The following is a 26,134-nucleotide window of genomic DNA, read 5'->3' on the forward strand; positions in this document are numbered from 1 at the left end:
CCGTAAATTATGTAAATATGTAAATAGATATGAACTCTAATTTTTCTAGTTATTTTATGATTTATAAACATACATTTTTTATTGCAATAGTCAATTTGTGTTATTTACTATAAAAGTGTATCAAAGACACAGAAACCACTATTGACTTGTAAAATGGACAACATGTTGATTTTACCACAATTTTGAAAAATTCATCGTTCTTCCAAGATTTTGAAGGTAGGTGTCTGAATTTTTGTATGTTGACTTAGAAATACATTTTGATGATTATGAATATAATTTTGTCTAATGAAATGTGTTTATGAAAACTAGCTTTTTTGCTTAAAAATAAAAAAGTAAAAAACCAAAATTTTTTTTGACCATTATTTATTTTTTTTAAATACTTTTTATTACTTTTAATTTTGCGTTTAAGCATTTTTTTACGTAAAATACTTTTATTTTGTAAGAAAATAAAAAAAGTTATGATCCTATGTCATAAAATAAAGGCGTTATGATTTTTGAAAAAAATATCTACAAAAACGCGAATTTTGACCCAGTATTTTTCGCAGTACCTTACAATATATGTCTAGTAATTTTTCAGTATGCCCAAAAATTTTTTGCCAGGGTTAAAAGGGTTAATAAAAATTAAGAAGAGTGCATCGGACAACACCGACCCCTGAGGCACCCTGGCCCTCACATGCAGGGGCGAACCCAGGTGATCACCAATCCGAACCTTCTGTGTTCTGTTTGAGAGAAAACTAAAAAACCAATCTAGGGCTCTACCTCTAACACCAGCCGCCTCCAATTTCTTAAATAATAATTCATGATTCACTAGATCAAATGCCTCTCTAAAATCTATAAATAGCCCTGTAGTTTTGTTACCACTGTTAAGACTAGAATAAATGTTTTCTACGAAAACTGTTAACGCATTCTCAGTAGATCTACCCTTCCTAAAGCCATACTGCGCTTTACTGAAAAAAGCCTTTTTGTTTAGATATGATAACAGTCTAGATTTTATAACCTTTTCCATTATTTTAGAAAAAATTGACAACAGACTAATAGGCCTTATATTTTCTAGCTTATAGCAATTCTGTTTTTTTAATAATGGCACTATGACACTTAATTTTAATGCATCCAGAAATATTCCACTGCTAAAACTTAAATTTACTATATAAGCAAGTATTGGCGCAATATTAATCGCTATATTTTTTAACAAAATAACATTAAATTGGTCATAACCTGACGACTTTTTATTTTTTTAATTTCCCTATAATGTAAATTATTTCCTGAGCGTTTGTTCTTAAACTGTGACTTCTTAAACACATAAGCGAATTTACTTTCCAGCCACACAGATTATTTGGCGAGCAGAATAATACCAATGAACAGCATTTTACAGTGCATCAGCTATTATTAGCATGAAAAGAATGTGAAGAAAGGATACAGAGATCTGCGGTGTCGCCCTTGATGGGTTGAGGAGGCATGACAGGCGAGAGTGATAGAATATAGAGCCATCACATTCTGCTTCCAGTTCAATGTCGAACATGAGAGACGTCTGCACACATTCACAGTATAATGCTACATTTATAGTAAACGGCTACAATACATCTTTCTTACCTAGTCCAACAATTTTGTACATTATCTTTCAAACAAATTATTTTTATTTTGTGTTTTGATCTGCTGTTGTGCAGTATTATTAAACATCTATGAGGCATGATGGAAAGTAAAGATACAATACTTCCGATCACGGAAGGAAGCCAAAATAATAGAATACCGTAAGGAACGGAAATGCTAGGAGAGGAAATGCTTCAGTCGTGCCAGAACTTTTTAAAATTTTTTACTAAAAAGTGGCAGAGTGACTACACTCTATGCGAAGTGGCTTCCAGTATAAGTGCACTTAACTGTGTTATTCCCCAACATATAATTACTCACTTGTGTGCAAGCTTATCTGGTTTCTGTAAGTCCATTTATATTGCCACACTAAGATTAATAATTTGACTACAAGAATGTAACACTCATTCTAAAATACTCAAGAAACTAACCTCTTTCTTGGTCTGAGGTAAACAGTTAAGATTAACAAGACTTCAATAGCTTATACAAAAAGATTCTTTTTCTTTATAAAACTTATTTGCATACAATATGAATGCTTTTCAAGTATTCATATTATACTTAAAAAAAGTTATAAGTAATACATAAGTGAACATATGGCGGCAATGAAGGTCCATTAGTGTCAACAACTACTGACATTGACAGCCCAGCACATTCCATCTGACACCACTGACCCACCTCACTCACACAGTTCGCTGCAATAAATACCGTACCTTACTACATTACTATAGACAATAGACAATTTATTGGCCATTAATAATTTTCAATAAAATTACAATAGGCTTCGTCAAATATTAAGGCTTAAATTACTAGCCTAATCTAAAGTTAAAAATCCTTATGAACGATCTCACAGCTAAAATATTCATTAATATTATAGAAAGGTCTATTTTTTAGCCAAGAATACAATTTATTATTAAAAACTTGACATGGTAAAGTTTGAACAGCATAAGGTAACAAATTGAACATTTTAATGCCTAAGGTTGTATGGTAATTCATGGTTTTACCTAATCTAGCTCTATCTACATTTAACTTATCTTTATTTCTTGTATTATAGTGATGAACATCATTTCTTTTCAAAGCCATGTGTGACTTTTTTCTTACATCTACTAATACCTCATAAATATACAGATTTATAACAGTTAAAACACCAATATTTACAAACAAAGGTTTACAATGATCTAACACAGGTGCATCCGCTAAAATTCTCACAGCCTTCTTTTGGATTACTAGCACCTGATCAATGCCTGTACCATTACCCCAAATTATTAAACCATATCTAATAATACTTTCAAAAAATGCAAAGTAGGCCATTTTTATATACCTTTGTGATACTATTTTTTTTAAATTACACAATAAGTAAATAACCCTAGACAATCTCTTGCATACATAATCAATGTGTTGTTTCCAAGATAGCCTGTTGTCCACTATTATCCCCAATAACTTAACAAAAACTTCAGATTCAAATATAGGCCTATTAATATTCTTAAGAGTTATTAACATTTGTTTTGTTTTTTCTGCGTTTAAATAGAGACCATTTACATTAAACCAGTTAACAGTTTCATTCATTGTAGTCTCTACCAAGTTGTTTAAGTAAAGCAAATTTGTGTGACTATTTAACAAAGTGGTATCATCAGCATATATAGTAGTAAAACTAGAGACATTAAAACTTAAATCATTAATAAATATAATAAACAAAACAGGACCCAACACAGATCCCTGTGGCACACCTATATTTATATCAGCCACTTGGGAATAAGCTCCATTAACCATAACAACCTGTTTGCGATTTGCAAGATAGGACCTTAACATGTTCAAATTCTTTGCACGAAACCCATAGAATTCCAATTTGTTCACCAATATATCAGGTCTAACACAATCAAATGCTTTGCTCAGATCACAAAGTGTGATCTGAGCCCAACAATTATTTTCCAAAGCTAAGAGAACATTATTTACAAGAGTATTTACAGCTTTAACCGTTGAACAATCAGTGCGGTAACCAAATTGACTAGAACTAAATAATTTGAGATTTTTCAAAATGAATACATATTTGATGTTTAAGTAATTTCTCAATTACCTTAGACAAGATTGGTACACATGAGATAGGCCTATAATTATTCGGACAATCAAGTGAGCCATTTTTATACACAGGTACAACTTTTGAAAATTTTAAACATGTTGGAAAAATCCCTTCCAATACACAACAATTAATAGAATATGTCAAAGGCTCAATTATATAATCAATAACAGCCTTAATTAAAATACTACTCAATCCATACACATCTTTAGAATGGGAATTTTTTAGAGATAAAACAATTTTACGAACATCATCTACAGTGACAGGACAAAAAACACACTCCTCAAATGGAGGCAATAACTTATTAAGACATTGATTTGCACTATTCACAGAACTTTTCACTTTGGCACTGATCTCTTCAATAGCTGTCACACAGTGTGAGTTGAATTCATCAGGCAGAATATTACTGGACCGACTGCGTAGGGTTTCCTTCCCCGATGCTTTGTTAATGATTGTCCATGCTGCTCTACATTTATTGACTGAATTTTCTATGTAATCTTCATTACTCTGTCTCTTTGCTTCTTTAATAGCCAGTCTATAGCGCCTTCTAAGAGTTCTCAGCAAGTTGAGTAAATTATCATTATTCGTTCTATTATAAATGTCATGACAACACAAAATTTGCTTTTTCATGTTCTCTAGCTCTGGGGTATACCAATTTAAATTTTGCTTTTTAGTTCTATTATTAGGTTTATTAATCTTTATCTCTTGCATTGGATGGCATTGATTAAAAATTTCTAAAAATGTATTATAAAACAAATCAAAAGTTTCTTCTGCTGTTAAGTTACAATTCTGAGGAGCAATAAAATTCCAGTCTACCTTACTTAAACAGTATTTAAAACCCCTCCAGGTTCACAGTTGTATACCTTCTTGCAAATTGAATCGAAGGCCTACTTGAATTTATTTTACCGGGGCCATCAGTCTTCTTATTGATAGGCCTATTCTCCGCCAACCAAACCATAATTTGAATAGCCTTATGATCTGACAACAAAGGTTCAAAAATATGCAGCTCGTAATTTTTAGGGCAGAGGTCAGTAATAACATTGTCCAAACAGGCTTCTCCACGAGTAGGCAAATTATTTACACAAAACAAATTATATTGCCGGAGACAGTTCAAAAAGTCATTTACACTAGGTTTTGAGGTGTTTCGGATATCAAAGTCAGCATTAATATCTCCACAAATTATTACTTTACATTTAGGCCTAAGTCTGATTAAAAATCTCAGAAGTTGATCTAACTTGTCCAGAAAGACATTTACTTTACCTTCAAGATTCAAGATTCAGATTCAAGATTCAAGATTCAAGATTCAAGATCTTTATTGGTCTTTAAACACATTCAATAGTGCAATGGACTTCGTCAAGTTACTAAAATATTCTAAAACTAAAACACTAAACTAAAACTAAAAACAAACTACTCAGATTCTACCTACTCAATCCAGCCTACCAGCAAATATATAGATCTATACAATTAATAACAATAATAACCAAACAACCAACAGATCTATATAAATTAACAATAATAAATAACTATTACACATTTTAACATGGATAAAATTTTAAAAACTCAACAATATTAAAAACTTAAATTAAATAATAAATAACTGAATAAATAAATACATTGAGAGACAAAATTTAAAAAAATATTCATTTTATGTACTGTATGTACAGATAAGTTAATAAATTAAAACACATACTATATAACGAATAAATAAAACAAATACAAACAAACAATTACGGTTTATAATTTAACAAATCAATGGGACACACAACGAATATTAATTTTAAAAGCATAAACATGTAATATCGCTGCTTAAGAAAATCTGAGGACTGAGTAATAAATATTATTCTTGAACCAGTTCTCTAATACTCTCTTAAAATTGTTTAAAGGTACAATCCATGCATTTTGTGGTAATTTGTTAAACAGTTTAATTTTCATAAAATATGGCTACCTCTAGTTTTTTCTAATCTTACTTGAGGAAGATCTATAAAATACTTCCTCCTCGTATTATACCCATGTACTTGTTCCCCTAATTGTAAAGCTGGGGAGGACTTCTTTTACACTTACTAAACAACAGTAAATATAAAGATTTGGCAGTGTCATAATTTTATACTCTCTAAATAGAGGAACACAAGTTTCTCTGTCTGATACATTTTTTATTGACCTAATCGCTTTTTTTTTGCCATATGAATGCTCTTTGTGCACTAGTACTGTTTCCCCATAAAGTTACACCATATCTTAATTGCGATTGAAAAAGGGCATTATAAACTAATAACAATGTTTCAATAGATACATAATTTTCTTAACTTTCTTAGAAGATTTCTAAGACTATTCTAAGACTATTCTTTGTAAAAAAACTATTCTAGATAGTTTTTTACAAAGGTTAATCAATATGATAGGCTCAATCCAACTTTACTGTCCAAACAAATACCTAATAACTTAGCAGTTGAAGTACTCTCTTCTAATAATAGATTGTTTAAAGAAAAAATATTTTCTTCCGTCTTATTACTATTTACAACAAGTGAGTTTGCTTCAAAACCATTCTAATGCCATTTTTAATGTTTGATTTTCTTTGTCCATTAATTCATCTAAATGTTTTGTGCTGTTAATCAGAGTAGTATCGTCAGCATATAACACTGACTTACATGTCACATTGAATGAGAAATCATTGACTGCCATTACAAATAAAAAAGGACCTAAGATCGAGCCTTGAGGCACACCTCTGGTAATATTCTTAAAGCTAGATTTATCATTTACGTTGTACAACCATCTGTTTTCTGTCATTCAGATATGACCTTAGTAAATTAAGCTCATTATTTCTAATTCCATAACTGTGAAACTTATCCACTAAAAATTTTTGTGATCTATACAATCAAAGGCTTTAGTTAAGTCAATTAACATAGCAGATGTTGTCATACGCTCTTCAAAACTCATTAGAATATTATCAATTACAGTCTCTACTGCTTTGATTGTACTTCCCCCTGGAATAAACCCAAATTGTTCTTGACAGTATACATTATTTTGGACAAAGTAAAAATGAAGTTGCTGTTTAATGTTTAATTCAAATATTTTACCAAGTATAGGTATTAAGGAGATTGGGCGGTAACTTGAGGGATTTGATTTGTCCCCTTTCTTGAATATTGGACACACTCTAGTTAGCTTTAATGCCTTTGGAAAAATCCCTTGCTCCAACATCTTATTAAATAACCATGTAAGAGGTGTTACTATTCCTTCAATAACATTTTTTATGGTTTTATTCGAGAATCCATATATATCTACACTACTTGAATTACTTAATCTAGGACACAGTTTAAAACTTCTTCTGCTTTAATCTCATGCCAATTAAAAGTTAGGTTTGTATCAATATTTTTATGTATAATATTTACTTTATTAACTAGGTTTAAAGCTTTATTATCAGTTACACTTTTACTCTTATTAAGATTTAAACTACTCACAATATTAAACAAAATAATCATTAAAGGTACTAGAATCTATAATACACTCTGAACTCTGGGGCTGTTGAATGAGACTCTTTTTTAATTATCTCCCAAGCAGCTTTACACTTATTACTAGAGTTTTCTATGTAACATTCATTCTCCAACCGTTTGGCTTGATCTATTCGTATTTTAAACAATCTTTTTGCTTTGATATAATCTTTTTTGTAGTCTGGTTCCTGGGCTGTACCTTTTGCTAATTTTATATCTATCGTAGAGGGCTAATTTGTACTCATTGATTTGTTTCAGCTCAGGTGTGAGCCATTTTTAATTTTTACCTTCTTTTGCTTATCCTTAACCTTAACATCTTTAACTTTACAATTTTTTCTCAAAAGAAATCGTCAACAACTCCATAAAATAATCAAAGGCTTGTTCTACATCATTAAAACAGTTTAAAATACTCCAGTTTGTTTGAAGTAAGTCATCACTTAAAATTAAAAATTGCTCTATCACTCATATCTCTAATACATTTTTTTTCAAATTTAGGCTTATTTTTACATACATACATATCGAAAAATTGAGCAAAATACACCAGAATGATCAGATAAATGTGGTTCTATAACATTACAATTAGTTTTATTTCTACTGATTGAAGTTACAATGTTGTCTAGGCAAGCCTCGCCCCTAGTTGGGCTCATTGTTTAACAAATACAATGTTATGTGATCTTAAAATATTTAAAAACCACTTCACTTCTGGTTTTTTTTTGTCGTACATTAATATTGAAGTCTGAAGAAATTGTATATACTGTAAATTATTGTATTTGTCATGTAAAAATAATAAAAATAAATCAAGAGTATTTAAAAACTGTGGTACATTAGAGTCTGGCGTACGATATAGAGTGACAGTTATTAACTTAAGTTTAGGCAAGAGAATACCTGCTACCTCAAAAAGGCCTGTTACACAAAAAGGTCTTAAATCAATTGTTTTAAATTCCAATCTCTGGCTTAATATAAATAGAACTTCAGGGAATGGTACAGAGAAATAATAATGACATTTAATTCAATCAGCCTGATAGCACACACCTCAAAATGTAATTCTTCACAAAATGTATTTACGTTCAATTTCTCAGTGACAAATTTATTAGATAAAAGTATACTTACTCCTCCTCTTATATGTGTCACACGGCAGTATGCACTACCAACCAAATAGTCATCGGGTACATTATAAGTCACTTCATTATCCCGTAACCAATGTTCACTGAGGCACACAATATTAAAATTATCAGATTTTAAAATCTCTTCAAGCTGTTCAACTTTTTTATGCAAACCTTGAATATTAATATAAAACATTTTTAAGTTAGGCAAGTTCAAACATTCCAAATCAGTCATGTTGACCATGTCCGGGCTTAGGCCTATGTCCTTTCTAATGGTATCATTAGCTGCTCGTTTTAAAGATTCAGCCTGTGTCCGCCTCTTGGTTAGAAACTTAGTAACATACATATTTTTAGGCCAAAAACTTGAATGATAGATTTCATTATAGAGGCTACTTGGTACTCCAACTTTAAATGAACTATATTCTTGAGGAAACTTTGAAGTTAATTTTTCCACAATATAGTCAGCTTCCTTCTTATCTTTAATATATTTCTCTAAGTCTTTAGATTCAATATGTGGACGTAGCCTAGATACAAATAGAAAAAGTTTCTTCTCTGCTACGGATAAATTATTTAATGCCTACAAGAATGTAACACTCATTCTAAAATACTCAAGAAACTAACCTCTTTCTTGGTCTGAGGTAAACAGTTAAGATTAACAAGACTTCAATAGCAACAAAGTATACTGTACATCCTTACTTGTTACAATACTAACTAACATAAATTACAATTTTAAACAATTCTCATACACCAGGACTATTGAATATTCAAATATATTAACTTTATAAATCAAAATTCCCTTGTGACTATTGCACAATTGGGGTTAAGTTTTCAGGGATAAAATGCACTGGCCCCTGTATTATGTGGTATCATGCTGGCTGTGAGAAAATTCCTAAAAAATCTATGAAAATGGGTTGATTGCACAATTGGGGTTAAGTTTTCAGGGATAAAATGCACTGGCCCCTGTATTATGTGGTATCATGCTGGCTGTGAGAAAATTCCTAAAAAAATCTATGAAAATGGGTTGATTGCACAAATTGGGGTTAAGTTTTCAGGGATAAAATGCACTGGCCCCTGTATTATGTGGTATCATGCTGGCTGTGAGAAAATTCCTAAAAAATCTATGAAAATGGGTTGATTGCACAATTGGGGTTAAGTTTTCAGGGATAAAATGCACTGGCCCCTGTAATATGTGGTATCATGCTGGCTGTGAGAAAATTCCTAAAAAAATCTATGAAAACGGGTTGATAAAAGTATGGAAATCCAGTACTTGTAAAGAAAAGCGTAACACCACTCATTCCCAGATTGTCAAAGAGTACAGATTGCCTTTTCACCTCAATAAATGAACTAAAAAGCAGTCTGAGTGAAAATAAACTTTCTAGATCATTTTAAAGATAATGATGAAAAATTAAATTTGTCGCAAAAATAGAGGCGGAACCCCTTGACGAAAATGATTTTTTGAATGAAAATAATATTAGATTAGAATCTAAAGTAGAAACTTTGGGGGAATAGATTGAAAAAATTGGAAAATGAATAAAATAGAGGATCTTAGTAAAATATTGTATACATTTTGTTACAATCTTGTTGCTTTTTACAATTTTTAATGCCTTGTAAGTACTAGTTTTAATGCAGCCTGCTTAAAAAAATAAAAAGTATTACAAAAACTGTCTCAAATCACTAGCTTGTATATTGGTCACTGTAACTGCTACTGTTGGACCTCTGTATGATTTTTATTTTATTTAGTTTATGAATAGTACATTGTTTTATGTACTTTTGACTTGGCCATCTGGCGGCAAATAGACATTGCCACTATTTGTAGAAGTCTTACGGCAATAAACATGGTTTGATTTGATTTGACTGTTCCCCACTGATGTACGCTGACGATACAACACTGTTAGTGTCTGAATCATCCTCTAACAATGTAGCCATCAACTGTTACATCGCATTGCACATGGCTCACCATTACTGTGATGAAAGTGACTTGGTAGTAAACACTAGGAAAACCAAGCAACTTGTTTTTGAAAGAAGAAAGGATGAAGCTTCAACCATATGTACAACTGGGAAGTCATACCAAGTTTCTTGGGATAACAATAGAACAACAACCTACAACGGAATGATCACATCGATACTTTCTCTAGGAAATTCAAGTCAACCATACACTATTTGAGTCAAATCTAAGATATGGCCTCATAGTTTGGACGGGAGACAACAGCAGGAAACCTCATCCAAATGCTGCTGTTTCAAAAAAGAGCAATCAGAATAATGTCAGAGCTAAACCCTAGAACTGCAGAGAGTTTCTTCTAAGCCTGAAAATACTAAAACAGTTAGCTTATACATCAAAGAAGTAATCATGTATGCTGAGATGGAACTCCTACAACAAGGCTATGATATACATAGACATAATACTCGCCACATATCAAATTTCCACCTATCTCTACACCATACCACACAATATGAAAAGAAACCATCTTACATGGGCAAAAAGTTATTCAATCATCTATTCATGAAGAATCTACAAGGGAAAAAGCTAAAGACAGTCCTGACGAGATGGCTGACTAGCAGACCATTCCACTCCGTAGAGGAATTGTTGGACCAGAGAAGAAAAAACCAACACAACTTGACTTTGTATCTAAACTTCTCCTAGAAATTGCAATAAGACTAATGACTATTGAGACCATAGTGAGCTGTAACAATGAGTGTGTCTATTGAAATTTACACCGGTTCCAACTCAATAGAAACTCCTGCTAGAGAGTAATCTTTGACAAAAAATAACATCTGGAACTAACTGGAAACTACGCATTTTATAAAGTGTATCATCATTAAGGTACAATAACAGAATATTCTTAATACAAAAAAGAACTGTAAGAATTATTAACAAAAAAAACCCCCACTGATCATCACAGGAAGTTTTTTCAGAATTCAAAAATCATGACTTTATCAAATTTATTTTACCATTATTATTACCTGTTATGCAAATATTGCACACAACATAAAAATAATTTTTCTCGTGATACAAACGCCAATAAACATAATACCAGACATAATTTTATACAGAGAAAACAGCATATAAAATAATATGAAACATCCATAAATTATATGAGTTTTAAAATAATAAATAAAATATGGAAATGTAACAAAGAATTGGTGTACAGCAAAAGGTTTTTAAAGGAAGTTAAAAAAAACTTTGTTAATGAAAGCATACTATTCGGTAAATTAATTTTTTTATGGCCCTTTCACATAAAACAGGGTTTACATAAAAAGTTTTGAATTGTAATAGTAGTTCTGATAGTTTATAGTCAACAATGTTTCAAACTTCTTACTGAATCTTTATATTAAGAACTGGTTAACTTTGTTTTATTTAAAAAAATGTTTAGTGATATTAACAAATTGTGGAGCTGGACTGATGAAAACCGTATGACTTTATATTATATCTATGACAATTGCCTATGTACACAATGTATTGACTGATAAATAAAAATCTATTGTCTATTATCCATCTATTGTTGTTGGACCATAGAACTAAATAGTAGATAAGATACAACAATGGAATGCTTGCTTAACAAAAGCCCTATCTACGATCCATTATCTTTGACTCACATTGAACAGACAATGTTTTCACAACAAAATATATTTACTGGTAAACCTTTGTTAACAGGATTGTAAATGTTTTTTTAAATTAAATAATAAAAATAAATAAATTTTAATAATTAATTATTATGGGTATTGCAACTGTAATTATTAGTCGTGATATAATAAAAGGAAACACTAGAAAATAATTATTTATGTCAAAATTCGTCTAATCTTTAAAATCGTTCATTTAAAAATTTAAATCGTTAAGTTATAACTTACGCCATAATTGTTTTATTTACATGATAACTCAACAACGGTTATAAATGTTAATAGTCCACTTTTAACAGTTTTATTTTAAAACACTAGTGATGAAACAAATTTTGCTTTTCTCTTTTAAAAAGAGAAATGTTGAGTTTAAGAATGGGTCTGAGATTAAAACAACTACATCATAAACAACCATTAATATGGTACTTGAATGGAATATAGGCTACTTCCAACGACAGTTCTTTATACAGGACATTGAGTGTTGTAAATACTTTAGTTATTACAGAATAAAGATACATTAATAAAATATCGGGGCTTGCAAAAAGTATTTTAAGTGCTATTGAGAATCGTCAATATCTTGATACCATTAAGTATTCAAGTATCGGAATCAACCCATCCTTACTTGTATCTTTACTTTCCAAATAAACCTCAAATGACTCTGACTCATGACACTAATCTAAATAATAAACTGTTCTTAAAACATTTAGTAAATGAACTAAACTTAATCAATGTAAAAATAATTGTTCTATAAAATATATAGTACACATATGTGTGACATTTGAAGTGAATGCATTGTAATCAATACAAATTTTTTAATTAAAAAACACTTGAAGTAAAATAAATCACTAAAATACTCTTATAAGTAGGAAAGAAATTTATGAACTTATGGCACACACAAGAACACGATTGGTTGAAAAGCAACAGCAATAATTTGTGTTTTTTGTTCAATAAATCCAATTATTCTCGTGCTTTTAAAGCCTTAATTTGTTATATTTATAGTAACAACTTCCCTAGAAAATTGAGCTCTAATTACGTTAACTGAGGTGCTATGAAACATGTACCGAGTAACTCACTTTTGAGGCTTGATGGTGTACAAAGATCAAGTTGTCAACGACACTCAGAGCGAATCGTCCACTTCTTCCCAGTTTTAGAACGTGAGTTTTTTTCACCGTTGACATCCTGAAATATGCATAGCTTTGAGTAAATTCAACTACGCTCAATTTCATTGCAATTAAGACAAACCTCAGTAAAATATAATAACTACCTTTGAATACCAAATTGGGCACAGTCAGGTTATTAAATAAAATAATTATTAAAAAAAATTAAATAACCAAATACTGAAGCGAAAAATAATAGTAATAACTACTACTTTTACATCATGATACTGAATTTAGACCCAAGATACGATCTCAGTGGCTGAGTTGTTTTTTTACAGTGAAGAAAATGCTAGTGCCATTCTACGCCTGTTGAGAACGATGGTTTCAGTCTTCTTAGCTAGACCCAAGACACGATCTCAGTGGCTGAGTTGTTTTTTTACAGTGAAGAAAATGCTAGTGTCATTCTACGCCTGTTGAGAACGATGGTTTCAGTCTTCTTAGCTAGACCCAAGACACGATCTCAGTGGCTGAGTTGTTTTTTTTACAGTGAAGAAAATGCTAGTGCCATTCTACGCCTGTTGAGAACGATGGTTTCAGTCTTCTTAGCTAGACCCAAGACACGATCTCAGTGGCTGAGTTGTTTTTTTTACAGTGAAGAAAATGCTAGTGTCATTCTACGCCTGTTGAGAACGATGGTTTCAGTCTTCTTAGTCCTTGCAGTAATATTTAAGTCAAAATCTCTTTATTTACAAAATTTCATAGAGAAATGTATTGGCGTCAATAATACAATGTTAAAGTTTAAAATTTACAAAATAAATAAGTTGAATTGAGCAGTCTTGATGTCTAAGATGGTCACGTGTCTTGTAAATATTCTTCCAGCGTGTAGAATGGCCTGGTCACCAGCCATCTATTCAGTGCCATCTTCAGTTTCTTGCCCTTCTGAGCCTTTATCTCGGTTGGCAGCAGGTTGTAGAGCTTGCGTCCCATGTACGATGGCTTCCTCCCGTACAGTGATAGATGGTGTGCTGGCAAGATGTAGTTGTCAGCATGTCGAGTGTTGTACTGGTGTACATCTGTTCCCCGAGGGAGTTCATTCATGTCGGCAAACATAATCACTTCCTGGATGTAGAGGGCCACAACTGTCAAGATGCGAAGATCCTTGAAACCTTCACGACAGCTTTCCTTGGGTCCTAGGCCTTTAAGAGTTCTTATTACTTTCTTCTGTATCAGGAGAAGTCTCTGTAGGTTAGTGACTGTGGTGCCTCCCCATATAGCAATGCTGTACCTCAGATGTGATTCAAAAAGGGCATAATAAGTTGTCTTTGCAGTGATTAAATCACTAATGTGGTAAATTCTTTTGATAACAAAGAGGCTGGTGTTTAGTTTCCTGCAAAGGTTGTCAACATGCTGAGTCCATGAAAGAGTTTCGTCAATTGTTACGCCAAGAAATGTTGCCTTGGGTTGCATGTCAACTTCCGGTAGGGCTGCAATTTCATCTCGTCTTCTACCGAATGCTAGTTGTTTGGTCTTGGTCATATTGACTACTAGGTCGTTTGAGTGGCAGTACTGGTATGCCATATTTAGTGCAGTATATGAGTCAATTGCTAGCTCTTCTGCAGAGCTCCCAGTGAGCAGAAGAGTAGTATCGTCGGCATACATTAAAGTACAGGGCGACAGGCTTTCAACTAATTTCTTGTTGTTTGCAGATGATGCTAAGGTCTTTGTTGAGATAACTGGTCCTGATGATTGCCGTAGATTGCAAAGTAACTTGGATGGTCTTGTAGAATGGTGTGTGTTGAATGACATGGACTTGAATCCGGACAAATGTTTTGTGATGACATTTGCACGTTCTCGGTCAGCTCTTGAGTATGGTTATACTATTGGAGGTGCCCATCTGAAGCGAGTGGAGAGTGCAAAGGACCTTGGAATAATAATGGTACCTAATCTTGACCCTCGGGAGCACTTGCAAACATATTTCTAAAAAAGCCAACGCTTCCCTTGGATTTGTCATAAGAGCCTCACGTGATGGTCTTTCTGTTCCCTCATTGAGACATCTCTTCATCTCGCTGGTCAGACCACATCTGGAGTATGCGTCCGTGGTGTGGGCTCCTTTCCAGAAAAACCATTGTGACCTACTGGAAAGAATTCAGATAAGATTTTTGAAGACAGTTGGAGTCCGGCTGGGATTTAAACTATAGGGAGGTTCCGGTGACAACGCTAAGGGATGCTCTTGGACTGCCCCGGCTGGAGTCAAGAAGAAGGTATCTGGACCTGATGTTCCTGCACAGACTGCTAAATGGTAGTATCGACTGCCCCGATCTCCTCGGCATGGTAGATCTGCGTGTTCCAGTCGGAGGCACCAGGTCGAGAGACCTCTTTGGAAAGACACATCAGCTAACCAGCTACGGCTACCACAGTATCATCCCTCGTTTTACTGAGACATGGGAACTCTGTTTCAGCACGGGCCGACTTCTTTGGCTCTTCACCCACTACCTTCAGGGAAAACATATTGCACTCGTGATTATTCAGGAAATTTTATACTTATTCTTTTTCTAGTCTTATCTTCTTTTTGTTCTTAGGCATAGCATTTAAAATGTATTTAAATCAAATGCTAGTTGGTCCCATTGTAGTTAATAGCATTTATATACCTACATATCAGTATTGTTCTTGGGTTGGTTGAAGTCAATTGTTGTTAGAGAGTATTTATTGATTGTTGCTTAGTTTATACTCTTTGTTGTTACTATTTGTGTATTTAAAATAATTATTTGTTGGAAATTATTTATATACATCTTGAAGCTATCTAGTAAATATTGTTGTTAACTTATGTTGTAATTTGTACTTTTGTATGTACTAGTTGCTTGTTTGTACATTTGTGTAAATGGCACTGACCGTTGATAAATAAATAAATAAATAAAAGTAGAACAGTAGGCATTTAAGAGATGAGGCATGTCATTGGTAAATAAGATAAACAGTACAGGGCCTAGGACTGATCCTTGTGGAACTCCTCGGCTTACAGGTAACGGTTTGGATCTGATGTTTTGTATTATCCCTTTGCTATGATGTCTTATCTCCACCACTTGGGTGCGTTCTTCCAAATAGCTTTTAAACCACCTGTAAGCAGAGCCACTAATACCCAGGCTTTGAAGTTTTTGCAGGATGAGGTTGTGTCCTAGGCAGTCAAAGGCTTTGCTGAAGTCAAGCATTATGCCAGTCACAAGCTTTCCTGCTTCCAGTTGATCGCAAATGAACTCTGCCAGCTCAGCAATTGCAGTTGTTGTGGATCTGCTTTTCACAAACCCATGCTGACTATTAGTTAGCAAGTTTTGTTGTTTAAGGTAGTCCATCAGTCTCTTTAATACAACTTTTTCTATTACTTTGGAAAAGGTGGAGATCAGTGAAATTGGTCTATAGTTGCTAGGTGTCTTTTGGCAGTTACTTTTATGCTTAGGATATACTTTTGCAACTTTCAAGGCGGATGGAAAGAGTCCCGATGATAGTGACTTATTTATGATGCTGACCAAGGGGGTTGTAAGGGCTTCACTGCAGTGTTTAAGTAACTTTGATGATACTTCATCAAGCCCTGCTGAGGTTTTAGACTTCATGCTTTTAATCATAATTTGTACTTCTTCTGTAGTGGTGTTGTGAAGTTGGCTGAGCCTACAATTTGCTACATGGAGTGTTAGCTGTTGACCTTTTTGGTGCTGATTATTGATGTCCAACGTTTTCTGTGCAACTTTGGTGAAGAATTCATTGAAATGTTCAGCGATTTCATTTGGATTGGTTGTTTCTTTTCCATTTATCTTCAGTTTCAGCTGCTCTTTGCCTTGTTCTGCACTCTTCCTTTCACTGTTTACTATTTGCCAGATTGCTTTTGATTTATTGTCAGCTCTGTTTATACAGTTAGATGATGCCTGGCGTTTTAGCATTTTTAGTCTAAGGTCATAGTTTTTCTTAGCAAGGGCTGTGTCTGTTTTATGCAGGTCACTTCCTGTAGTCTGGTACTTTCTAAGGCATTGAAGATAAGTTTCTTTCAGTGTAAGAGCTTCACCGTCTTTATGGTTAAAATTTGTTTTCTTCTTATTTCTGGTTTTCTTTTTAGGGCAAGCTGCATCAATGTATATTGCCAGAGTATTTAAGAAGGCATTGTATGCGTCTTCAGCATTTTGGGCTCCAAATACTCCAGCCCAGTCCTCATTGTGCAGTAAAGTTTTTAGAGTGTCAAGATTGTCCTTTTTCATTTGTCGTTGAATAAGACTAGAGGTTTCTGTTTTCTGTGCTTCAAGAGATATTTTACTCAATTGTGCGGTGTGGTCTGACAAGCCTGTGTGTATTACTGTGGCATTGATGTTGGATGCAGATAGGTTTGAGCATATACAGTCTATGGAGGAGGTGGAGTTGTAAGTGATTCTGGTTGGGGGTAGAGGCAATCTCATCATGTTATGGCTGGCCAGTGTTTCTTCAAGTTTTCGTGATTCATTATTTGACACTAGGCTGTTTACGTTTATATCACCCATAATGATTATTGAGTGGTTTTCAGCCTTAGTTTCTTCAATGATGTTAGAAAGAATGTCTAAGGCTTCATTCAACTTTTCGCTTGGAGATCTATATATGCCAGAGACGTAAAGGTGTTGTTTTCCGACCGCTATTCTGAGCATTGCCACCTCACATACGAGTTCCTTGCAATGATGCGATATCTCCAGTGGCTCTGTTTTTTGTTGAAGTGAGTCTTTCACATATATTGCAACCCCTCCTTTTCTGGTTTCTTTCCTGCAAAAGTGTGCTTTGAGGGAGTATTCTGGGAGTTTAGTATTCTCTAAGAGTTCAGACTTCAGACCATGCTCACTCAAGATGACTATGTCAGGTTGAATGTCTTGAAGTAGATGAGATAATCTGTCTACTTTGTTCCTTACCTCTTGTACAATTTTGATGTAGTATTAGCAGTTCCCTTTTAAATGACTTCTTCTTTACTGCGTTGGGGGTCAAGTTCTCTCCTTTCTATATATTTGTGACAACATTATCAGTGTGTCCTACGAGAAAACTCCCTTAAGGCATTCCCTTAATGTGGAAAGATATCTCGTTGTACTACTTGAAATACCTAAAATTGTTTCCTTATTTTCTGCGGGGAATGTATTTAAAGGACTATGACTAAATGTTTTGTAATTTAAAATGAGATTCAATTTTTGTTTTTAATCGAAAATTCATTGTATTACATCTAAATGGCTAATACCATTGAGAAATTGAACTTAAAAAATGGTTGAAACATTTGTAAATCTAGGTATTTGGTATGGTGTGTCAGCTTTAAGTTTGTAGAATTAACATACCACAAAAATAAATGCTCAGGGTAAAATTCGGTATGTTATTAGTGAACTTAATCAATCCAAAACTGCAGTGATCTTAACCCCTTAACTGCCAACACGTGTCAAAGTGCTACTTCACTTCACGATGCCTGACAGCTGCAAGACGAAACACACTGGCCTCTAGTAGTGTTTAATTGAACTACTAAAAATCCACAACAGTAATGTTTAATTGCTACTACACTCTGATAGTCAACTAAGAAACTATCACAAGAGCATATGTTGATGTTTTACCTGAATGATATAAACAGAACGTTGTTGTTTTGTCGTTTTTTTTATTGCGTCTTTAAAGTTGCTACTGTAATTGTTTTTATTTTTATTGTTGTTCAATCGATATAGCTGGAATTATTTGAAATAATGGTTAAAACTTTTTATTAATTTTATATTTGTCCAGATGTGTTGTTGTAAGTTAGGCATTCAGCAGTGTGTAACTTTTGTGAGAATGATGTCGACTGGTGGACTCAATTTATTAACCACGATCTTACGTGACAAATCAGGAGATTTTGGCATCAGTTTGGTAAATGAAGATGTTGCTATAGTTGATCATGGTAGACGATAAACACGCTACAGGTATGCTGACTATGAAGCAGCTCTGTGCGCTGCAAATAAACCCGGCACTTAAAAGGTTAAGAATATTCAAAAGGCTCACTCATGCTAGTAAAAGAAAATAATTAATATTAATTTTCTACATAAATAGCACAAAGAAAGGATTTTAAAACACTGTACGTCTCTGTAAATAATTTCGTCAGTGTTTTAAACGTTTTTATAATTTACATCTTGTACATATTTATATTATGTTACTTTCATCAGTCAAAAAATCCTGGTAAATTGTAATACAGATTACAAGTTAATATTTAGAACTGACATGAAATATAATGTATGTATAACAAAAAAAATAAACAGAAGAGGTTTCACATTAACTGATTCAGTGAATGAGCTTCTTCTGATATTCAAAAGGATTAAAGAAAGAAAGATACCTAAATACGTTGACTTACTTTGAATATTGCATTTGCAATAATAATGAAAATTAAAGACTATAATTTAATTGTATAATTAGTTGAAAGAGTTTCCGTGTGCTCCCTTTGAATATGTAAAAAAGTGTTAGTGTAGAGAATATTTAAAAATAAAGAGATGTTTGTATTATTTGTTTCAGGGCTCACGACAATACTAACCGATGTTCTCTTTGAATATTACTGTATATAGAAAAATTGAATGCCCTATTTGTATAGAAAAGGGTAACCTAAATAGAATATTTATCTGGGGTGAGGGGTAGAATTTATGTGTTGCGCATTACAGAGGAGGACGGACTGAACCAGGGTACATTGCGTGGAATTTTTCTGGGGAAATATAGCAGCGGAATACCTTTTTGTAGATATTTGCATTTGAATTATACAAAAAAGTACATATACTTGTATTTATATCAACATATACTAAACTATTTCAGTGTTAGTCCCTTTTAATAGTATCTATAACAAATCTCTTGAAAACTTAATTAAATTCAGTTAAACAAATTAATAAATATATATTTAATACAAATACTTCATTCAACATTCAATACTAAAGACATTTAATGTTGAATAAAATATTTTCTTCGACTACATATTATTATTTCGTTAAAGATATTTCAGATGCTTTCTTAGACATAACTAAACACACATCACAAATAACCTTCGTGCAAAAACAATTTAACAGTGCATTACCTATTTACCTATGAAACTCTAATGATGCAGGTCCAAGGATTCTGAGGTGCAACTCTGTGGTGATCCGTTGTTAATTTCCTAATGCTGTGAAACTATTGAAAGCTGCCAATGTAACTGAGGTGCAACTCGGTGGTGATCCGTTGTTGATTTCCTAATGCTGTGAAACTATTGAAAGCTGCCAATGTAACTGAGGTGCAACTCTGTGGTGATCCGTTGTTAATTTCCTAATGCTGTGAAACTATTGAAAGCTGCCAATGTAACTGAGGTGCAACTCTGTGGTGATCCGTTGTTGATTTCCTAATGCTGTGAAACTATTGAAAGCTGCCAATGTAACTGAGGTGCAACTCTGTGGTGATCCGTTGTTAATTTCCTAATGCTGTGAAACTATTGAAAGCTGCCAATGTAACTGAGGTGCAACTCTGTGGTGATCCGTTGTTAATTTCCTAATGCTGTGAAAACTATTGAAAGCTGCCAATGTAACTGAGGTGCAACTCTGTGGTGATCCGTTGTTAATTTCCTAATGCTGTGAAACTATTGAAAGCTGCCAATGTAACTGAGGTGCAACTCTGTGGTGATCCGTTGTTGATTTCCTAATGCTGTGAAACTATTGAAAGCTGCCAATGTAACTGAGGTGCAACTCTGTGGTGATCCGTTGTTAATTTCCTAATGCTGTGAAACTATTGAAAGCTGCCAATGTAACTGAGGTGCAACTCGGTGGTGATCCGTTGTTGATTTCCTAATGCTGTGAAACTATTGAAAGCTGCCAATGTAACTGAGGTGCAACTCGGTGGTGATCCGTTGTTGATTTCCTAATGCTGTGAAACTATTGAAAGCTGCCAATGTAACTGAGGTGCAACTCGGTGGTGATCCGTTGTTGATTTCCTAATGCTGTGAAACTATTGAAAGCTGCCAATGTAACTGAGGTGCAACTCTGTGGTGATCCGTTGTTAATTTCCTAATGCTGTGAAACTATTGAAAGCTGCCAATGTAACTGAGGTGCAACTCTGTGGTGATCCGTTGTTAATTTCCTAATGCTGTGAAACTATTGAACGCTGCCAATGTAACTGAGGTGCAACTCTGTGGTGATCCGTTGTTAATTTCCTAATGCTGTGAAACTATTGAACGCTGCCAATGTAACTGAGGTGCAACTCTGTGGTGATCTGTTGTTAATTTCCTAATGCTGTGAAACTATTGAAAGCTGCTAATGTAACTGAGGTGCAACTCTGTGGTGATCTGTTGTTAATTTCCTAATGCTGTGAAACTATTGAAAGCTGCTAATGTAACTGAGGTGCAACTCTGTGGTGATCCGTTGTTAATTTCCTAATGCTGTGAAACTATTGAAAGCTGCCAATGTAACTGAGGTGCAACTCTGTGGTGATCCGTTGTTAATTTCCTAATGCTGTGAAACTATTGAACGCTGCCAATGTAACTGAGGTGCAACTCTGTGGTGATCTGTTGTTAATTTCCTAATGCTGTGAAACTATTGAAAGCTGCTAATGTAACTGAGGTGCAACTCTGTGGTGATCCGTTGTTAATTTCCTAATGCTGTGAAACTATTGAACGCTGCCAATGTAACTGAGGTGCAACTCTGTGGTGATCCGTTGTTAATTTCCTAATGCTGTGAAACTATTGAAAGCTGCCAATGTAACTGAGGTGCAACTCTGTGGTGATCCGTTGTTAATTTCCTAATGCTGTGAGAAACTATTGAAAGCTGCCAATGTAAATGTTTATGTTTCTACATGCTTGAAATGAAAGAGATACATAGGATGTTGGGATAAAAATATTGGATTAACTTTCCCTATTACACAGTTATCTGTTCTTTATTCTAATATTATGTTAAACTTTAAGAAATAGTACTGTTCAAACTACACAAAACTGAAATACTTGTTTTAACAGTATATAAACATATTTGTGACGAATAAACTTAAACAACAAAACAACACATGAGAATATAAAAGATGCACATACCTGGTAACTTACTTTTTTATTGTATAAATAACAACTTCTGCCCCTTGATTACTCTTGGAGCTTTGGTGTCGAAGCACAAGAACTCTTGGTTGTCCGTAGATGATACCGATCATTGCATCTCTTTCCTCGAGAGTCAACTTTTGAGTCTTGGGAGCGCCAGTTGGTTCAACTAAAAGTAGAGAAATAATTGTATAATTTTTTATAGATAAATGTATAATAGTTGTAAATTTTAAAGTATTATGTAAATCAATACTGCTCAAAAATCAAAATAAACTGACAAGTCTAAAGCAGATCTCAAACAACCAACCAGACCATTGTAAATCAAATTGTCCCTCTCATTAATGACATTGAGACTGATTGTCCATGGTTCAGTACAGACTAAAATATTGTTATTGAAGATTTATTTATCCTTTCTTCAATTTAGATAGAGATATTGTACTCATGAAGAAAATCAATTTTGTGATTTTAGTGGAAGTATTCATTTTAGTGTACATTGAGTTGTAAAAAAGGGTTTTGTGAAAGAGGGTTTCTGCCTTTGTGCATCCATCGTTCATGGTCAGAAACCTCTTTGTGGTTTTATTCATGGAATTTGGCCTATAGGTATAACTTGAGTATATCTCCTAGAGTTTGGTTTTATATAACCAAACGTTCCTCAAACAGCTATACAATTTTCATCATTTACACATCTAAAAAAATCTCTACAAAATGTTATATAATACTAAATTTATTTTTTTTAATACCGTTCAAACCCAATGGATAGTATAAATTTGGTGAAATATGGCAGAAAAGGCCCACTTTTGAATAACTCAAACTTCTTTTTAATGGTTATGGTGTACTTTTTGAAGTGTTTAAAACTTTTTAAAATTTATTAATAATAGATTTTACAAAAAAGGTTTTTGTCATAAAAAAACTTATTTTCTTCAAAAAGTGCTCTTAAGATTTTTATTAAATTGCACCACTTTTAGCCTAGTAGATAGCAATAAAAATACCATAAACTAAAAATCTCGAGAAAATATTTTGTTAAAATGTTAAGAAATTAAGACTAGATTTGAATTTTTGAGTTAAGAGAGCCGATAAGCTAAACAAATAGGCTACTTTATTGTGAATATCTTGAAAAAATACTTAGGTTATTTTACAATAAACTATGATTCATTGAAACAAATCACAAATATAATATCAATTTTTATTAAAAACTAATTGAATTTAAGTACTAACAATTTTTTTTGTATCTCGGAAACCTCTAGTGCATGGGATACCAACATTTGAGGGATGACTCAAAACACCTTTGTTACAATGATTTGCTTTCTTTTTTTCTCTTAGGACAAGAAGCTTATAAATTGCACTTAGTCCTGTAAGAACCTTTGTGCTGCTTTCGGAGGAGTGACAGGATATTTAGGATGGGTAAGGTTAGGAAGTAGGGGCTGCCTCCTATCAAGATCCGTGAGGAAGTTAGGGCACTAATCTCAAAGTCATGTCCCCCCAGAAGGGGAGCCCAGCTCTGAACCAGCCTCTCCAGTCAAAGCAGGCAGGGGGTGGCACACCCTTGTTGAGGCTAGCAAGAACCTCTGATAGTTATGGAACGAACCCCACAAAACAGTCATCTCCCGCAGTAGACTAAACCTATCGAATTGCCCTTGCACCCCAGAATCTCGACATTTACGGTTAGTGATGGGGGTCCTGGATATCCATAAGGTTGCCCAGATTAAAGTGACACATCGGTTTCTGCTGTGCCCAGTGGTAGGTTCAACTGGAAGGTATAAACCAGCTAGAAGTGATCCCTGTTGGGTTAGTTACAATGATCGTAATAAGTTAAAAAAAATTATAATTACAGGTTTTTAAAAGAACAAAATTACATTCAGCCTCCTTCTGGTGGAGTCTAAGCATTGCAAAGAATGGCAGTACAGTAAGAGTCTACAGCCAATGTGCCTATAGAACATGCTGACTATGATCAATAATGGCTCATTGCTTGACAATCTGGTGCAGAAGTCATCAATACATGCACTCCAGAATAGCAGTAATGATCATAGACCCCAAAATATTAACACTCCCTGGCTCAACATCACTCCACTGCCAATACTGAAGATGAGGTCACTAATTCCACAGAGGTACAGAGGTTGTGCTTACTTTCAAAACGACTGAGCTTGTGCAGATTGCCCTGCTTGAGGAAGATTGGCTGGATGGTATTCCCCACAGTGCCCGAAGACAGCAGTAGAATGCTGGTCCGGCGGCAAAACAGGAACCAGTTCACATTCATCGCCAAGGATTTCGTCATCTTCACCACACTCTTGCCCATCTCCACCTATCACACTTGCTGTTATTACATTTATAGATATTATGTGACTACCAACACTGAATATTTACAAAGAATAGAGTTTGTTCATATCTATGCATCGTGGGTTATTTTTCTTTCTTTTGTGTCTGATGGTTCTAAGCATGTTTACTGACTACACTATAAGGAGCACTGTTCCATCTCACAACTTAAAATATCCCAATTTAAATTCATCCGTAAATAGTTAATTTTTTTTGTTAAACTGAGCTCTTGAAGAGAAGCAGTATGGTTTACAAATACTGTGTTTACAACACAAATAAAATAGGTTAGAGAAACCGTTTTCTGTTTCTTGTAACAATAAAAGTAAGACATGTTTTTGATGGTAGGAGGAATAAATCTTATGTCGTTATCAAGCCTTGTAGATAAAGCTCCAAGATTGTGAAAAATCTTACAAGGAGAATCACCAGCCTAAGCTGAGAGACTGTAAAGCACCAGGGTCTCGCCTAATTAGTAACGGTTTAACCAATCACAGGGAACTAAAGTGTAAAGGTACATCTCTGCTATCAGACCGAAAGAATATGCAATTATGTTCCTTTTGCACTAAAATCAAACAAAGGTATATACCAGAGAATGATTAAAAGGTTATTGTTTGCTGCCCCTCTGCTAGTACCATATCATTTTTATTTCGTCAGACATGCATCGTCACTAGCTGTAATGACTAACATAATCCATATATACGTATATACCAGAGGATGATTAAAATGTTATTTTATGTGGCCTCCTCAGCCAGTACCACATCATCTTTATTTCGTCAGACATGCATCGTCACTGGCTGTAATGGCTAACATAATCCATATATACATATATACCAGAGGATGATTAAAATGTTATTTTATGTGGCCTCCTCAGCCAGTACCACATCATCTTTATTTCGTCAGACATGCATCGTCACTGGCTGTAATGGCAAACATAATCCATATATACATATATACCAGAGGATGATTAAAATGTTATTTTATGTGGCCTCCTCAGCTAGTACCACATCATCTTTATTTCGTCAGACATGCATCGTCACTGGCTGTAATGGCTAACATAATCCATATATACGTATATACCAGAGGATGATTAAAATGTTATTTTATGTGGCCTCCTCAACCAGTACCACATCATTTTTATTTCGTAAGATGTGCATCAACACAAAGACAACTTTACAACGTTCCTAGCAAAAGTTATGGGCTAATGACAACAAAACAAAATCTGTAGGGACAATGCCAACATCTTGCGCATATCAACACAATGACTTTGAAGTGCCCAGCTTATCCCTTTACGTAGTATCTAATTTTTGTGGTGTGCATAGTTTTCGTAACAAGTGTTTTTTTTCTAAGAGGCGTTACAATGTATGTGATCAATCGCAATAAACTTGATTTTATGTGAATGTAAGGGGTTATATGCCCGTAATTTTCGCTAGGAAGGTTGTATAGAAGTTGTCTTTTAAAAAAGGGAGGAGGGGAATTTTTTATCCTCCAAAAAAGTATTTTAAAAAGTGTGGTGAAGATTGTGTATCGATATCTCAATCAGTTTGGAATATATCCAGGCCTTAACTTATAATATGTATATATTATAGATATATATATATATATATATATATATATATATATTATATATATATATTGATTTCCATGGATCTCTCTCATTGGTGAGATTGTTATGAATGAATTATATTATAAGAGACTAACCTGGTACAGTTCCACCCCCTGGTCTGTGACATAGATTATCTCTGATGCAGACACCCAGATGAACCCGAGAATCTTGGCACTTCTGCTCTTGCAATTCTGGCTGTACTCGGCTGACTGCTTGCCATTCTCAAAGTTTATGAACTCCTGCAACAGAGATTAAG

At 33.9% G+C, this 26,134-nt stretch overlaps 1 protein-coding gene across 1 annotated transcript; it reads right to left on the reverse strand.

Moving 5' to 3' along the window:
* Window positions 1-1,351: 1,351 nt before the first annotated feature.
* Window positions 1,352-26,134, reverse strand: LOC124370061 (regulator of MON1-CCZ1 complex-like). Its single transcript, XM_046828379.1, has 5 exons — window positions 25,974-26,134; window positions 24,093-24,267; window positions 21,981-22,137; window positions 12,923-13,028; window positions 1,352-1,528 (listed from the first exon to the last, which is right to left on the reverse strand). Exons 2-5 carry the CDS (start codon window positions 24,259-24,261, stop codon window positions 1,367-1,369), a joined length of 594 nt encoding a protein of 197 aa, XP_046684335.1. The 5' UTR covers window positions 24,262-24,267; window positions 25,974-26,134; the 3' UTR covers window positions 1,352-1,366.

Source organism: Homalodisca vitripennis, chromosome X, assembly GCF_021130785.1.
Source record: "Homalodisca vitripennis isolate AUS2020 chromosome X, UT_GWSS_2.1, whole genome shotgun sequence".
Classification (NCBI taxonomy): domain Eukaryota; kingdom Metazoa; phylum Arthropoda; class Insecta; order Hemiptera; family Cicadellidae; genus Homalodisca; species Homalodisca vitripennis.